Genomic DNA, 18,005 nt, shown 5'->3' with positions numbered 1-18,005 from the left:
GTTGGCTCCTAATTCGAAGGTTGTGGGTTTGATTGTCAACTTTTGTGACCATGTCAAAGTGTTCCTGAGTGAGATACTGATCCGCCAGTTGTTCCATCATCAGTAAAATGTAGAGATGGCATTAAACCACTTAGAGTACCTACCAAAGAGGAGTTGATACTATTTATTATTATTTTTGCACACAAAATATTACAATTATCTTTCATTGCAATTGAATATTTGATACTTGAAAAGAGCATCAGCACTTAATCAACATGGCCGAGTCATTGTTTAACATACCAATAACACGTTCAAAATACAAGTGGGAACAAACCGAAGAGGCGACCCTTGTAATTGGGAAGAATTAAGAGGTTGTTGCATCATTTTGCTTTTTCGATACAATTTGATTAAATTGAGCCATCCAAGCACAACATACAAAACGGCGTCAACTGAACCCTCTGATTGGTTTTTGGTGCGTCAATCAGTGCATAAGATTAGACTATAGATAGTCAACAAAAGCAAATCCTCACCCTGGCCAAGTGACTGAAAAAAATAGTAGCTCCGCATCTGCCAGCCTCATTTTCCAAAGTCTCTTCAAAAAGTATAGTTCCTCATTCTTTTGTAATTTGAATCGATCTGGGAGCATCATTTGCATGAATCTAATGCAAGTGAAAGTGAAATTATCATTAATTTAAAATGATAATCACGAACTCAGCAATTTATAATTTGGGATTAAAATGTAATATTAATGGAATTCCCTTTGATGTGTGAGTTGAATCATCTCCCCGCTGACTTGGACTGGTTGCCACTCACACCACAGGACACAAATAGGATAGACAAAACCATCTTGTGGTCTGAAAATGAGGTATAATTGCTTTTGCAGCATGTTTCAAACTGTGATAATGATGCTTTTAACAAGTACCGGTAATGATTTAACGGTGGATATTTTCTCACTCTGACATAATTCTGGCAAGTTTCTACAGTCATTGTTGGCATGAGTGTTATGTCAATTTGGTTTCCACGGATTCTGTGTATATGACAGAAATGAGATCTCAATTTCAACAATTGGCATCTTAGCAATTGAGTGCTAAAGTTTCAAGCAGTGGAAAGTGAAACTCAGATAAGCAATAAGACAAAGCTGCAAAATGTGGGCAAGTGTAAATGAAACACATTAAGAAGCAATCGGAGCTGAGTTTAGTGAGCAAGATAGGATAGACTGCACGTGACGAAGCTTTCAGTTGCCATTTTCTTTCATAAATTGAACCCTCACCTGCCAGAGTGTCACTGAAGAGCACGTTCTTGCGACATATTTTGCAGGATGGTCCACAAAAAGCAAAGTTGCTTAATTTAGAGATATGAATGGACATGATGATGGAAATATCTTATCATCCATTAATCTTACAATAGAAAGAACCTTTTTTTTTACACAACAATGCATATTCAGCAAAGAAAATCACTGACCACAAAACAAACAAAATTCATCAGCAAAGTATGCTGGAGCCTATCACAGCCATCTTCAAGCAGTAGGTGTGGTACACTCTGAACTGGTTGCCACACAATCGCAGGGCACACATAGATGAACAACCAATCACACTCACAATCACACCTAGTGACAATTTGGAGTGTTCAATTAACCTACCATGCATGTCTTTGGAATTTGGGATGAAACCGAAGTACCCAGAAAAAAGCCACACAGGCACGGGGAGAACATGCAAACTCCACAAAGGAAGTCCAAAGCTGGAATCAAACCCACGACCTCTGCACTGTGAGGCCATCGTGGTATCCAGTCAACCACAAAAAAGAGTTTCATTTTTTTCAGTGGGAGACACCCATTGATTCTTGAGGTTCAATAGTTAATATTCACAGAATACCATTGGATAATAAATAGAATTCAATATTTGGCCAGGCACCTGAAGACTGCCTTCTTTTATTTGCAACCTTATTTAAAATGCAGCAAGGAGCACAGCCCTGACATTACAGTCATTTGGACTTGGCATATCTGTTTAAGACTAATTAGTGTGAAAAAACACTGTCAAGATACCATATGGTGGGAATGACAAAGCAGCTTGCTAAGGTCTGGTGCCACAAAGTACACTTAGAAAATTTAAATGCAGAAAAGATGCTCTGCGTCTAGTAAGGTACACCCTATGCAAATGAGGTCAAACATTATCATTTTGACATATTTGTTTCACGTTAACAGCGCGAGCGGGAGTTGGAGGTTTTTTTTTGTGTGGGTGTATGAGTGTGTATGTGCGTGGGAAGGGGCGTTACAACTGCGGGTTCGGTGTAAATGCCTCCATTATTTATTTCAAGCACCGTCTCCACCATTCATATGAGGAAGGGAAATGCCAATTGACATGCTCAATAATCTGAATCTTCAAAGTGTAATGTGATTTCTTAGAACTATGGTTTAGATGAGAGAGTACAGCACAGGGTCAGCGATATCTCAGGGGATTATGCTAATGCTGAACGAAGGAACATGAGTATTGTCCTCAGTCAGCTGAGACAAATCCTTGTGTGGCGCTGCTTTATGGAACTCTTTTATTTGTCTTTCTACCTAACTGTCCTGTAATAAAAATTACTGAAGTATGACAAAAACGGTGAGTGAGTTTGGGTAAAGCAGAGATTCGAAACGCATGGCAAGTTCCTGACTTTCATAAAGCAGGTGAGGAAGTGAATCAATAGTTCCCAGTTATTTTTATTACCTGTAAAGCTAATACAAACTGTATTTGTCTATGTACAGTGTATGCATCAATTCCTAGAAAGATATGCGCTGCAATAATTTCTGTGATATAGTCGTATAAAATACATCAGTGATACGGCAATATATACAGGAATTTACACCAGGGAGGCCCAAACCACATACGGAAATATCAAATGATGTTGATCTCCACTGAAAAAGGGAAAACAACAAACTGGTCGTGTATATATTGCCCTTATTGAGTAGCACATGTGGGTCCATGGCTTTCGAGTAGGAGTGGGTGATATCGGCAAAAAAAATAAAAAATACACCTCCTTTTTTTACCCCAAAAATTTGATTATGATAATTTGACAATTTCCTATAAGAAATGCTGTGACGTGTGCAATATAAATAAATACATTTGTATTGCATTATATCTTCCTTGAGTTTGCTGCTTGTAGTGTGGCAGTGAGCTTAGAGTCCTTCAAAAAAGAAGCCAATGCCGATGTGCTTGTTTCGAGTTGTCTCGCGCCACTCCCAATTAAGGTTTACCAGAAAAACTAAACATTGATCAAAGAGAATTACATGTTGTGTTTTTAAAAAGACTGCATTACATTGTCCTAAAAGTCCACTCTCCTATTGCTAATACAATGTGAAATGCCATAGCCATGCTAACAAGAATCAACATTCTGGTTGTTAGACTCATTTGAGCAACAGTTATTTAGGGGAAAAGAACATAACATTGTAGCAACACATACCATGTTGCAATTCTTAATGTGATATAGTCTTGATACTCGCCGTGTGTATTTCTGCACAAATATATATGGAGTGTTCTATTGCTCCCTGTGGAGCATGTTTTTCCTTTTGACAAAGAATGTAAAGCAATCTTACTTGTTTTATTGACATAAACTGTTTATTATGCTTTTGCTATTCCTTGAACGCCTTGAAAGCACAATCCCAGGGTCAAAAATAAGAAGTACAATTCAGGCAAATGCAAGCTTAATGCAGACTGTATTAAATATTATTAGCTCATGCTGCGGGCCAGTAAAAGACCCGCTGCAGGCCTCAAATGTGATGTATCTTGAACTCTATTTTAAGTGCTGGTTAATTAAATCAAATGGGAAATTTATGGGTCGTTAATGTTCAGAAGCAACTTTCATTGAAAAGGGCATTTCTTTCCTTAAATTATTTTGTCATTAGGTCCCAAATGTAAAATCACTACCAATCTTTGTATTAACCAAAAACAATTTTAAAAAAAACAACAAAAACGCAACATTGCTTTATATGCAGTTATGAATAACTACACAGAAGTAAATAAAAAGTAAAAAAAATAATATTTCGGTTTTGCTTTTTACAGTAATGTGCTATTAATATTATGGTGTATTGTATTGTAAACAATAATTAAATCATTACAAAGCGCTTATTATAAAAAAAAAATAGTACAAGTGTTAAATGGAAAGTGTGCCCTTTCAAATTATCTCCATTGTCATCAGTCTTTTTAGCATTACTGTCTTGTTAAAAGCAATCACTTTATGAACAGTCCAAGTTCATTTTTGGGGTGTGAAAGTAAAAGAAAAGTAACATTCAAATTCTAAGACAAGTTAATAGGCACTTGCACACAAATGAGTGATAATTGCTATGTATTGTCATTTCAATGGCAAAAAAAAAAAAAAAAGACTATGCAAACAAAACTATTCAAAACAATTGTCTGCGCTAGGACAACTATCTTAGAGAAACACTCTTTGGTTTTTGGCAGGTTTCAGTGACATTGGAAAGTGCGGAGGCAATTGCATTCCAGACACCTTTTGGACATTTCCAGTTAACAGCATTTCCATTTGGCCTTCATGGAGCCACTGCAACGTTTTAGAAAATGAAGGACAAGTAGTTGAGGGGCAGAGTAGATTAGGTTCCAGACTATCTGAATGATGTGGTCTTTTACAGCTCTTGTTGGGAAGATCACTTGTCTCAGACAGGGGAAATATTAAGAAGAATTAATGATGCAGGCCTGACTTTCCATCCAGAGAAGTGTACACTTGCTAATAAACAAGAATCAGAGTATCTTGGCCTTGTGCTCAGAAAGTGGGTCATCTGTCGACAACTTGGCAAAGTGGAAGCAATCATGTCAGTGGAAAGGCCCAAAAAAAGACATTAAATTATTCTTGGATTCTCTTCCCTCTCAGTTCCTTTGACCAAAATGACAAGAGAGACAAGCAAGATACAGTAGAAAGACAACAATGTGTCAGGAACCAGTTCTGAACATCCCTGACTATTCACACCTGGAAAACGGTGGTTCCTTGCCATGCAGCCCTTTGACTTGCAATGATTCTTAAACACAGAGCCGCGACCCACAGTTTAGCGTCACCTTGAGGGCTACAAAAAAGCGAGATTTAACTGACTATGGTACACGGTGGAACCTTGGGGCTCTATTTGCATGGATGATTCAACCTTTTATAGAGAAGGTGACCACGGTTGTAACATGCTCAGGCAAGACATGGGAGTATGCCGATTAGCTTGACATGAAACGTTTTGCCTCAAGTTACAACCGTGTAAATTTATGCTGTGATATATCTTGTGGTTTATCTTTGGATTTTAAATATATTTAAATGTTGTCATTTATTGAGATGACATTATACTGGGGAACACAACTTAAACTCCCAATTCCACAATTGGACCAAATATCTAAAATGTTTTCTTCATGTTTTTATTTTTTTAGTGACTGGCAGTCATTTTCAATAATATAAATAAATTCAGGAACAATTAATAGATACTGGAGCTAATTGTCCTTGGAGCGCCCCTTTTACATCGACAGGCCTTGGTACGTTGTAACGGGCAAATCACGAGATAACAGGATAGTCAAAAATGTACACGTCAATGTTCAATAACCGCCATCAATCATTTTCAAACCCAGAACAAACAGAATTCAGATCATTACGGAGGACCCTTGTGGAAGTTTGGGATTGTGTAAGGTTAATGTCTACACTCACTGGAGCAGGTCCAGTTTATAAGAGGGAAATATTTATTTTCTGTTGGATCGCAAATGCTGCTTCACACACACACCACTGTTGCCCATCTTTTTCGCTGACAACTCTGTCAGTAGCATTACACGCTCATGCTCATCTCAACCCTCTCCCTTGCATAATCCTGCAAACTAACAAGCTAACCCTCATCTCACTCATTATCCCTGACCTGAATGCAAGAACTCTAATATCTGAACACTTGCAGTGTTGTACAAGGTGATTAACCTTGGATTTTTATGCAAAGTACATATGATTCCAAAATAGAACACACCCAAGCATTAGTTCTTAATTAAAATTATTATTATTATATTGCATACAATTAAACGTTGAAGCTAATTACGAAACAGGTTTTCTATTGAATTAATTCTGTTTTGTATAATTGTTTGTAAACATCCCAACAAAAAAAAAAAAAGAAAAAGAAATTAACAACGGCTGACATTTACACAATGTTATACGTGCATCCAACCAAATGGGGAAAGAAATACCAGCAAGGTCAGAAAGAAGATTAACTTCAAAGTTACTTGTCCTCAAAAATGGAAGACAAAGTTCTTGGCCAAGATGAGGGAGCCACGCCTCACTGAAACTATTTTACAAAAATTGTACTGTATTTGTTTTCTGTTTTATATATATATATATATATATATATATATATTTATTTATTTCAAGTTCAAGTCACTTCTGTTGCTTGGAGTCTCTTTAGCCTTCTCTGAAGAGATAAACTAAAGTTGATGGTTTTCCAGTAGGAGGTTTGTCAAAGGTTTTCATCGTGGATGTCGAAGCAAAAATTGACCCAAATACAAGGGCGTAGCAGATGCATGGCAGAGGAAAAATAAATAAAATAAAAAAAACACGTTTGTCCTGCGATTGGCTGGCAACCAGTTCAGGGTGTCCCCCGCCTATTGCCCAAAGACGGCTGGGATAGGCTCCAGCACGTCGGTGACCCTCGTGAGGAGAAGCGGCTTCGATAATGGATGGATGGTTGTCGGTGTGTAGCCTTTCATAGCAGTTTCTTTGTGTATAAGTACAAATGTGAAAGATTCAGAGTGCAAACAAGCACATGGAACAGGAGAGCAGACCAAACCAACTGCCTTTTCCCACAACCTAACCATGTGTCCATTGTGGAAAAAAATTTAATTATTGTGCTGGGAGTGCCACGGACTCTAAGGTGTGGTCACATTCGAGAACTTGCATAACTGCTGGTGCGGAACACGTTGAAGTAGACAGTTTACACTGTTCAAACGAAATGATCATCTTAAAGGCATGCAAGGACCTGATGTTGATGAAAAATATTCTTTACGGAGAGCTACCACAGTCTATTACAGTAATGTATAGGTTTTATTTGTATATCTTTGCTTATTGCTACCTAACTATAGAGGTCTTTATTGTGGCAGACTATGTTAAAAAATGTGCTTCTGATGGGGGGGTGTTCTAGTTGATGTATGCATTCTTAGACAACTTCATAAGTGCATTTTTGGGGGGGGGGGTTTGCTCGATTGTGCTTCAGGTTCTTGGAGGATTGCTTCATATACTGCAAAACAACACTTTTCAACTGAAGATGTGTGTTGACTCATGGCCTAAGTTCAGTACTGCCATCTGCTACCATCAAAACCAGGTCGAGAAATGGACAAGGATTGATTGTAAGAATTGGATGGCTTTTCTTGTAGAAATCTACGTTACATAATCTTCCTATGAAGGATTTGCAGGTTGGAAGCCGTTTTGGGCCAATTCCTGATGTGTACAGCATCTTCTCCAAAAACGAAGACTCTTTAAGAGGTCTGCTGGCTGATGACAAACTCATCAAGTGGAGGGGCAGACTTGACTTTGAAGGTGGTTGAAACCGTTTTAAACTTAATACTTTTACCTGGCCCAATACCATTGTAACTCTTTTCAGAGTACATATAAATATTTAGCTTGTGATATGTCACCAGTTTGAAGAATGCCTTGTGATTTTTGACCCATGTTTTTTTTAACATTGTTATAATATTATAATATTGCTCAGCAGGTTTGATGCTACATTACAATGCCATCCTACATTCTAAGTTGTACATTACATCCAAAGTTAAATACCTGGAACAGAAAGCTCAAGTGTTGATTATTTCTCTCATATTTTTCCGTTGGTGTAAAATGCAAATATTTTCATTAGACAGCAAAAACAGTGTTAAAGGAATTGGTATATTGTTTGATGACCTTTGGAGCAGAGTGTAAGTCCTTGCTTTATAGTTGGTAAATTTTGTGGCCCTCGCTCAACATGAAGATTTAGCTGTCATAAAGGAATATCCCGGAACAAAATGCTGAACCTCAAGTTGCTCCTGGTGCAGTGTCAGTGTGCAAATGAGCTGTTTTTATTCTATGCTGACAATATTTTTCATTTAATCTTGTGTGACTGGGTCAATGAGGTGACAGTGTCAAAGTGATTAGAGTACATCCATTTAAGGAAATCTGAACACAAGACCCCCAATTTCCATTGCCATTATTTGTCCTTTCAATTTAAGTTGTAAGCACACAATTGATAGTCGTATAGTTTGCTCTGAGCATTTATCTAGTAGTTAGTTCCAACTGTTTTAAATACTGTGTGATGTAATTAAAATTGATGTGATCTATGCAATTGAGCTGAGGGGAATCTAAAATATAATTTTGTTCTTGTGTCTATTTAAGTTCCAAGTTTTCACTGTCAAATGGTCAGCGAAATTGCTTCTCTTAGAGGATTCCATGTTAAGAAATATAGAGGTTACCATTCCTACATCAACTGCAGTCCGGAGAAGTTGAAATTGCCAGAGTGAGTAGTTAATAAATTAATAAGTCATTGAATTGTGTTCATCGTCTTTGTTTATATACACGCATTCCCTCTTTACCAGAAAGACGTCCAAGCTGACACAAACGACTTTGAACGAGTCCCATGCTGAGCTTGTGGTCAAACAGTTGCCTTATGGAGGAAACAAGGAGATCATCAATCTGGTGAAAGCCTATGTCAAACACCTGCCAAACTGGTGCGTGGTGGATGAGAAGGGAAATCCAGTGTCTTGGGTGCTGACCGATGAGTTCAATGCGCTCAGAATGGCGTATACCCATCCAAAGTATAGGCGAGAAGGTCACATTCAGAATTTGATTTTTACTCTGACACGACAAAGAATATCTGAAGGTTTACCTGTCTTCTGCCATGTCCATGAAGAGAACTTGGCCTTCATTAAACGTGTGCGAAAGATTGGTTTTAAGCCCGGTGAGGAGACAACATACTTCGCATGTCTGATGACTCCATCTGAATACTAAATTACAGAAAAATAAGGCTCTTTGCTTTGACACCACAGACCTTGTAATAAAATAAAAACATTAATTGTGAATACTCGCCCAATCTATTGAATGTGTAGGTCTTAGTGTGTTCAAACATTTCCCTCAGAGGGCCACATACAGAAAATTGCTCGAGAGCTTAAAGAACCACTTAGATGGTAAGATCTCGCTTCTTCCTGAAGGGAACGAAGAACAGCTTTTAAAACAAAACGTGATTCCTATTGTTCATTTTCAAAAGCCGTTCAAAAGATTCAATTTGTTCATGAACATCATTTCATTAGATTGGAGGGAGGACACTTAGCAAGCAATGACGCGCGTTAGAACGAATGGTGTCAGCTGGAGTCTCAACAGGGCGCACACAACATGTAAGTTTGTTTGCAGTAGAGTGCTCCTAAAAGTTCACACATACATGGGATTTAATATGAATCATAATTCAAGCAGTGTAAAAAAATCTGCTTGGACCAAAACATGTTCAATTTTGTGTTAATCCAATTGGCTGTGTAGGCCAGGTGACTATGTGACATTACCAAAAATACAACTATGATTGGCCAGGTGGCCATGTGACCGACAAGCGTCAATAAGTTAAAGCACTGGTCCCCAACCTTTTTTCCACAGCGGACTGGTTCATACAGTGAAGTGAAGAGTGGGGGTCATTGGTTCTGGCCGTATTGTATGACGAGCAGGCTTTGTTTGTGCTGTTACTCATTTCGCTAGTTTGTATGTTCCATATCAGCGTAATGCGAATGAGACAATTAGCATCCTGACGTGCGACAAATTGCATTTTTTTTTTTCATCTGTGCTACCCACGGTGGCCCGGCCAAAAGTGACTGCGGATTGGTACCAGGTTGGAGTTGCGACCCGGGAATGGATGGATGTTTAATACAATATGTGAGATCATGTGAAAGTTTTGCCTCCTTAGGGAAGTTTGATTCCATCATGTAAGCGAGGAAGAAAATGATGCTGCAGAAAATTGTCATGACTCTAACCAAGGAATTTCTTTCATTAAGTAAATTTATTTAAAAAAAAAAAAAAAAAATTAACACTGGCCGAATTGCAAAGTAAATACTATGTAATACATATATAACAAACAACACAAATGGATGACCTTGATAGGTTTTGATACATTTTGGGACTTATATGACATGAATATTAAAATGTTCATTATGAGAATGAGCAGCGGTGCTGAAAATAGCAAGTAAGAACATTTATCTTTCCAAAGCTACAGAGAGAAAATGTGGGGAAGACTAATTTAGTTGTTGTAATTCGTCAATTAAAGACAATATATTTTCCAAGTCAGGGCTGACTCCCCCGATTCAAATATAGTTCTTTGTGATAAATTCAATAAAATGGTACTTTGCAGTTAAACACTACATGTAATGCACTCCTGAAAAATTAAAGAGAGAAGAAAAGTGTCAGTTCAACATTCATCTCAGTGCCCAAATATGGTTATACAATCAAGTTAAACTGCACGAGATGAATGGGTCCGAGTGGAGCAGCTATTCCCTCATTCCACAGGCACTGCAGTTTTAACAGAGTAAAACAAATGCCTGTTTGTTACGACCCATAATTGCTAACTATCAGTTCCAATTAGTGTGTTTCTAACCAATCACCTACAACTACAAAGTTGTCATCTTTAAAAATAACCTAATCTGTGTGGACTGAAGTGCTCCCGTTTATATATTAGCATTAAGCGTCTACCATTTCTTTTAAAATGTTTTCACATCAGAGTAAAGTGTCCATCAAAATTCTTCGTAGTTTAATTTGGACGGCACGTTGGTCAACTGGTTAGCACGTCTGCCTCACAGTTGAGAGGTGCAGGGTTCAATCCCGAGTTTCGGCCTTCCTGTGTGAAGTTTGCATGTTCTCATGTTGTGTTTTTAACATTTGCCAACACCGTGGTGCGGTCATGGAGGAGTGAAAGAACATTTCAGTAGCAAACTGTGAAGCTTCATTTTTACTTAGAGGTGTAGTCACTTTTGTTGCCAGCGGTTTCAATATTAATGTCTGTGTTTTGAGTTATTTTTAGGGGAAAGTAAATTTACACAGTTATAAGAGTAGTTGATTCCATTGTTTCAAGATGTCCTCTAAACAGATATTATAAATATTTACAAAATCTGAAGACTGTACAGTTTTTTTTTTAAATACACCATGTCTATCACAGCAATGTTTGAGATCTGACATGTTTGGAAAAATGTGTACATTGTGTGCGATGAGCCTGGAGAGAGATGTCTATTTTTTATGATTTTCTTTTAATACAGTGGTACCTCAAAGCTTGTAAAATCTCCATGCCTTCAGACAAAAATTCATGCTGTCAGCGCACCTCAATAGACCTCATTTCAGTTAACATCAAAGGACCAACCTTTCTTATAGAGTTTAGGTTTTTTTCAGCGTTTTGAAGAAGAGCGAAAAAGAGAAGCAACATTTTCCAAAAAAGAAGATAAAAGACTATCCTCGATATTGAAGTTTGGCCATTTGAGCACAAGTGTTGATTCTGTTCAGTCACGTTTAATGCTGCGCATTTTGTTTCCAATAAAGTTTGGAAATGAAAATCATGATGGAATACAATTTTCATATCCTGTTCAATCAATAGTGAATTAAATACGTAACATTCTTCATGCGAATGGGTTAATTGGAAACAGGCGAGTGTCATGATTGGGTATTTAAAAAAAAAACATTTCAGAAAGGCTCAGTTGTTAACAAGCAAGGATGGGGCGATGTTTACCGCTTAGTGAACAACTGTTAGCACAAATAGTCCAATCTTATGTTTAAATTAACGCGTTTTCCCTTCCCTGTGATAGACCTTCCACTCGGAGCAAGTATTGACTAATTAACTATATTGCCGGTAACTGGTTTGCTGCCATTTTGCTGGCGTCGGGCGGAACCCCTGTACCTCCTAAATCATCACTTTTCAGGAGAACTGAAAAAAAGGCAATTAACATTGAATTGTCAAAGTGAGCAAGCCATTTTCAGCTATTTATATTGTTTATCAATTTGTAAAGATAACGTGTGTACTGACCAATAGTATAGCTTTGGAGAAAATATCAAATTTACCAAATTGTGTTGTAGGAGGTTCCAGCACGATGTCAGCGAGCAATGCTATTTGTGTTATAAATGTGGGGGGAAAAAATAGTTTATTATTGTGCTTGTGGCCGATACACTTTTATTAAAACAAAAAAATGGTTACCCTTTTTCAAAAGTAAGTTTGGACATAAAGTGTTTTATTGTTCTAAAATAACTTGTGCTCGTAGGCCTACTAGTATGATGATAATGTTACAGTTTTATATGAAAAAAAAATTAATGAAATGCACTGTTGAAGGTCTTATGGTCTGACTCCGGAATAAAAAAGAAAATCCAAATATAATTGATTGGAAAAATATTTGAAAATCTTATCAAGTTGAAGGTCGAAGCATCATGGAACGAATTGAGGTTGACCTTCAAAGGCCTCACTTTTGTAAATTTCCGATCTTCTTCAGCAAAAAAGGCGTGCGCCCTTGAAGAATTTATGTCACAGGGGCTTCCAATTCACTTGCAATTCTCTGCAGATACACAAGTCCAACTGACATTTCTCATTGAGCTGGTACAAATGGCATTTCCCCAGACAACTTGTTAACTTTTAAAGGTTGATGGATTCAATACACATCTGCCTCAAATAAGCAGTGGATCACTGTGAAAAACAAAGCCCAGAGATTAGCCGCTGTCAGCTCAAGGATGAGATGTGCAATTTTGAGTGGCAAAATGTGAACGCCATTTATCTGGTGACATGGAACATATTGATCTTGAAGCATTTGTTGGACCGAAGACCCTAATTCGAAGGATCTTGGCTACTGCGGCTACTATCGTTGTCCAATGACTGTAACTCCACAAGCCCTTTCATGTAAGAAAAAATGCCTCGTGTTTGATTTAGCAAGTAAAGAATAGTTTGCATTAGCGTATACATCAACAATGTCTGATTAAAGTATAAATGCATACATCCAATTAACTGTACCTTCAAAGAGGACACATTTGGCTAAATGATCAGCAATGAAACAAGGTACCCTTGAAAAATACATTAATAATGAATACACATTTACAGTCCTATGCAAAGTGGTACGATAAAAAGGATAAATTCAAAGTCATGATCCTTGCATTTTCAAGGTCATCGACTGTCCCTGGTGTGTGCATTTAGACTGCAGACAAGAAAATAACTGCAAGTCACACAGCCCTTTTTCACAACGGGAATTAAATCTGTCTGTCTAGCTTTGTTTCCATTTGCATTTTAATGTCTCTCAACTTTTACTTACAAAGAGGTGGAGCTTAGGGCACAGAAGATTGCAATGTGGAAAATTCAACTTTCTAACCAGATCTTCAACTTTCGAATCTGACTTTCTTGAAATACGTTTTCAGAAACGGGCATTCCGTCCCATGGACGGAACGGTCCGTCTATCGGACCCAGAGGAACGCCCATTTTGGGGACAAAGGGAGGACGATGAGAAGTTTCTTTTAAAGAGGACGGACTAAGCAAGGACGGAAGTGGGTTTTCATCTGTCCCTTTAATTGTCCCATTTCACTGAAGATTGACAGAAACACGCCCACGACAGGCTGGCTTGCGTGTAATATCCGTCCATACACTACTCCAGACAGAAAGTGAAATATCGCAACACGCCGCTTGACCCGTGTGTGTGTGTGTGTGTGTGTGTGTTCATCGTGTTTTTTATGCAGGAGGGAATAACTTCAGTTTGCTTCAAACCGACCAGAATAGGCGCACCCGTCCTCCGTGAAAAAAAGTTTACACTTCGCCAGTCAGTCTGGTAGTGTCAATATTCTCAGTAAATTTGATTAGTTTTAGTAAAAATCATTCGACCAGAATGGCATTTAATTTTTGTCATTTATTTGTTATTAGATTGTTTTAGTTGATAAAATGCCATAAGATTCTAGTTGACGGAAACTGAAATCGACTGAAATAATTAGTGTGCAATCGCAGTCACGTAGATCAGTGGCTCTCTTGTGAACTCGTCTCGCCTCTTCAAAATAAATTAGTTCTCATCTTTAGCAGATATTTCCATCTTGTTTTTATTCTTTGACAAAAAAGTCAATACATTTCGACATTTGCTTAGTCCCTTGAAATTGACTTTTTTATAGTTATGGACTGTGATGGAATTTTTTTCATCAACAAAATTAATACTAGTCCCTGGACTGACTTTCTGAGTTAAATTACACAACCAATAAAGGGTTGTGTTTGCTAATAATTTCAGAAATTGTGTTTGTAAAGAGAGTTGGGTTGTGACATCACAGTGTGGCTAATTTACATAAAATCCACCCTCCATACACGCACACACCACCATGATCCTCTGCCCACGATTTAGCAACCGTAAGATCCCAAATTTTAGTAACATGATAAGTAAACACATTTTTGAAAAGGTGTAAAAACATACCATTAATGTGTTATTGCAAACCACATCTCTCTGTGTCTCGGGTGTTTACCAAAAACTTGTTTTGACATTTCTATCACTCTAACATGCATTTTAACTTGTTTTGTGGCTATTCGTGGAACATTTGTTTTTAATTATTATTATTATTCTTATTATAAGTAATCAGATGTCTTTCCTCTCTCTTTCTATCGAAGAGCTGTGACCAGTCAATCATCAAGTGATGGCAAACGGTCTGATCTAAATATATTATTAGAGGTAAACTGAATTTCATAAATATAATGAACACATTCTAGCTGGTGACATTTTCATTAATTTGTCAGGAAACTTTCATAGTACAACACGCTCAGCATTTCAAAGCAATAGTTATGCAGAGGTTATCACAGTCCTCAGTTTTTTTCAAAGACAACGTGTAAATTATTGTCATTGTACTCTTTAATTGCTGCAGACAAATTGCTTGTTGTTCCATCTCAGTACTGTTTGCTCACCAATCAAGTATGAAGTCAAACAACTAAGGAATTCTTTTGTCAGCTGCCCATTTCCAACTTAATTTTTCAGCTGCATATGCATATGATTCAAACAATCAAATCTTTTGAATGGAATAATTTCATGAACTGAGTGTTACTTTTATCAGTTAAATTGAGCCAACTTTCGTCAATTTATGTCTTTACGCAAAAACGGTCCGCTGTGCAATAAAGATTGAGGCCCGCTGCAAAGAACTGCCCCAAATCAACCAATTGTGCGGTCCTGTAAGCCTCTAAATTCACCCAGTGAGACCGGTGGTGGGTCTGGGAAAAAAAATGATGACCAAGCCACAACCACTGGCGCTTCTTCGAGAACCACATGAAAATTATTAACACATTTTGTAGTGATAAGTGTTGAATTGACAACATAGAGGGCAAGGAATAAAAGATGAGTCATGTCAAATCAATACATCAATGTACATATAATTTTTGTCCTATTGTGCTGCATATCTGAAAGTTAACAATTGCTAATATTGTAGTGATGACATGTTTAAATTAGCATTACATTTGCATCTAAGCTTCCACTCAGCCAAGAAAATGTCCCCAGACAGCCTTGCCTTTGTTTTGTATTAAGCCCGGATTAGAATTTTGCCCTAAAATATGGGTTTTCAGTAAGGCCTTTTAGTGAAAACTGTGCGCGTGTCTGTGTGTGCGTGCGTGCGTGCGTGCTTGTTCGCGAGTACACACACAGGAACACAAATAGAAATTACCACTTTACAAGCCAAGAATTATTGGACGTCATTCATGTTTAACCGGTGGCGGACCGTGTATTTCACACGTAGGCCTTCAGTGAAGTCGTACTGAGTGCGACTTGAATAAACCCCCCTCGTATTGCCATCATTTATTACACTACAGCTGGTGAAATAATATACAGAAAGACACTTACACAGTACTGGTTGTTGGACGACCTAGCTTCTCTTGAAAGGTCCGTCTTGAAAATGGCCTCGCAAGTTCCTGGCATTAAATCTATACTTTTCCCTCCTTCGGCCATTGGGGTTTAAAAACGCAAGAATATAGTTTACATTTTCGAACGGTCGCCAGTTACGACTTCCGGGTGAGATGATTTCGCATAGCACTGCCGCTAACGAGTGACTATCCAATCACAAAATGAGTTCATCACCTTCGACGTAAGGCCAGCGAGAAAGCTCACTGTAACCAATTCGTCATTTGATTGGCTATTGCAAGTGTCTAGCGACTCTGAAAACTCGATGGTTTTGACAGAAAGATGCTCGCACGATTGAATCTGAAGCACTCGGGCGAATTGTGCGTGCTACTGGTATTGTGAATCTGCCTGGCAACAGGAGCTTTCTGAATTCTGATTGGATAAAAACTCTCACCTAAAAATACAGCACGAGTATATAATAAGACATCAATGGGAAGATTATGATCATGATTTCTTGATTATTAGTTGAACACAGTGGTGTTTTTAAAAAAAAGAGTAAATTGTTTAACCCACTTTGCAGATTGTACTCCAGCAATAAATCTTTAAAATGTGAAGCACATATTTTTAAATTCTACATCATGTTTATGTTGATCGTTGTTTTTAAATTTTGCTAGAGTAATCTGTGACACCTGCTTATAATGCAATGACAACCTGTGTTTTTCTCAGCTGTCATTTTTGCTTCACAGCAGTCTTGTTTTAATAGAGATCCAGAACAGAAGAAGGAAGAATGTTGAGTTGGTGGCTGATAAAGTAATGAGATTCATATTTATTACAAACATGTCATTTTTAGTGTTGTTTGAAGATAGGACATGTGCTTTCATGCATAATTTTGCATTTTGTATATCTGAAACAGAGTGTTGGAATAAGCTAACATAAATAGCAAGAGGCGCTTCATTGACTTACGACTGACTTCTAAAACAGCCTTTTCAGTCTGGGAAACTGAAATCTTTACCAGTTGGATTGCTTTTGAAGTTTGACATGCTCCTCTTCACTGCAACAGAAGGGCCTAGTTGGAGCATCATATTCAGTGTCTGGACTCGGAGACGATCGTGTCAGTGTGTCTCAGCTCAGTCGACAAAGATGTCTGTAAATGTGACTTGGCTAGCTTGCCAACTGTGTGACACCCAATCAGATGAACGTGCATGTGTGTGTTTGGCATACACATACACACACATGTGTGTATATATATATGTATATGTGTGTGTGTATGGAGAGAGAGAGAGAGAGAGAGAGATTACCCTCTGTTGTATGATGTTTTACGTGGTTCTATTTGGGGGCTCTTGCTGTTTTCACTGTATTTGCTGCCCCTAGGTTCCATCCTGCAAAAATATGAAATTTCCTTCCACTGCTTTGCGAATGACAGTCAGATGTATTTCCTGCTGAGCATAAAAAGGCACTCTCTCCTTAAGTCCACTTTTGTCCTGTCAAGAGGAAATTAAAGCCTGGATGACACTAGATTTCTTAAATTTCAATGAAAAGAAAACAGAGTAGACTGTAGAAGGGTCACTGGGACTAAAAAGCATACCTTCTATTAACCTGGCCCCCCTTGTGTCTTATCTAAAGCCAACGGCCTCGAATGCTGCTGTTTGCTTAACTGGAGCTTGAAACAAGAAGCACATTACCCAAATTCCAGCCTCTCTTCATTGGCTCCCAGTGTATTTTAGAGTTCACGTTAGTATACGGTACCTCAGGTCTGGGAACCAAACGCTACTCGGGGTGCCGAGGACGAAGCGGAGCCTCAGAGGGGATGGCTCATTTTCTGTTCCCGGTCCTTCCCTCTGGGATGAACTTAAATTAAACGTTACAAAAGCCCCCTCCGCTCACGTTTAAATCTTGTTTGTAGACACTGTATAGTTGGCTTTCGTCCAACTTCAGACTGTCACTGTTCTGCTGTTTTCTGGTATCTACTGCATGTGCGTGAGTATCATTCATGTTTTAATTGACTGTTTTCACTGACTTAATTGAATTATTGCTATTTTATGATTTACGGTATTTGAAGTGATTTGTTACAGCTGCAGCTCTTGTGAAATAGAAATAAATTATTGTATATACTTATATACACCTGTAGCTGTTCTGTACAAATGCAACTGGCACAGAACAGAATGGGGAGTAAGTTGAGCCAGAAATGATCCCCCTTTGGAGGTAGTATCACCGCTGTAACTAAGGAAGTGA

At 38.1% G+C, this 18,005-nt stretch overlaps 1 protein-coding gene across 1 annotated transcript; it reads left to right on the top strand.

Annotated features, from left to right (window-relative positions):
* Window positions 1–6,919: 6,919 nt before the first annotated feature.
* On the top strand, window positions 6,920–13,458 carry LOC148337199 (glycine-N-acyltransferase-like protein 3). Its single transcript, XM_088295954.1, has 8 exons — window positions 6,920–6,997; window positions 7,181–7,288; window positions 7,371–7,503; window positions 8,332–8,452; window positions 8,532–8,893; window positions 9,042–9,119; window positions 9,466–9,470; window positions 13,345–13,458. The coding sequence occupies exons 1-8, from the start codon at window positions 6,920–6,922 to the stop codon at window positions 13,456–13,458; spliced, it is 999 nt and encodes a 332-aa protein (XP_088152080.1).
* The last annotated feature ends 4,547 nt before the right edge of the window (window positions 13,459–18,005 follow it).

This window comes from Idiotropiscis lumnitzeri, chromosome 5 (assembly GCF_059441095.1).
Source record: "Idiotropiscis lumnitzeri isolate Australia: NSW breed Sydney's pygmy pipehorse chromosome 5, RoL_Ilum_1.0, whole genome shotgun sequence".
Lineage (NCBI taxonomy): Eukaryota > Metazoa > Chordata > Actinopteri > Syngnathiformes > Syngnathidae > Idiotropiscis > Idiotropiscis lumnitzeri.
Note: the sequence above shows the minus strand (reverse complement) of the source record. Positions and strands in the feature narration are given on the sequence as shown.

Excerpts from the sequence above, each read along its gene's own strand:
- LOC148337199 (XM_088295954.1), top strand. The coding sequence starts at position 6,920 with ATGATCATCTTAAAGGCATGCAAGGACCTGATGTTGATGAAAAATATT. Across the intron at positions 7,289-7,370 it reads TCTGCTACCATCAAAACCAG|GATTTGCAGGTTGGAAGCCG; the intron begins GTCGAGAAATGG and ends CTTCCTATGAAG. Across the intron at positions 8,453-8,531 it reads GAGAAGTTGAAATTGCCAGA|AAAGACGTCCAAGCTGACAC; the intron begins GTGAGTAGTTAA and ends CCTCTTTACCAG.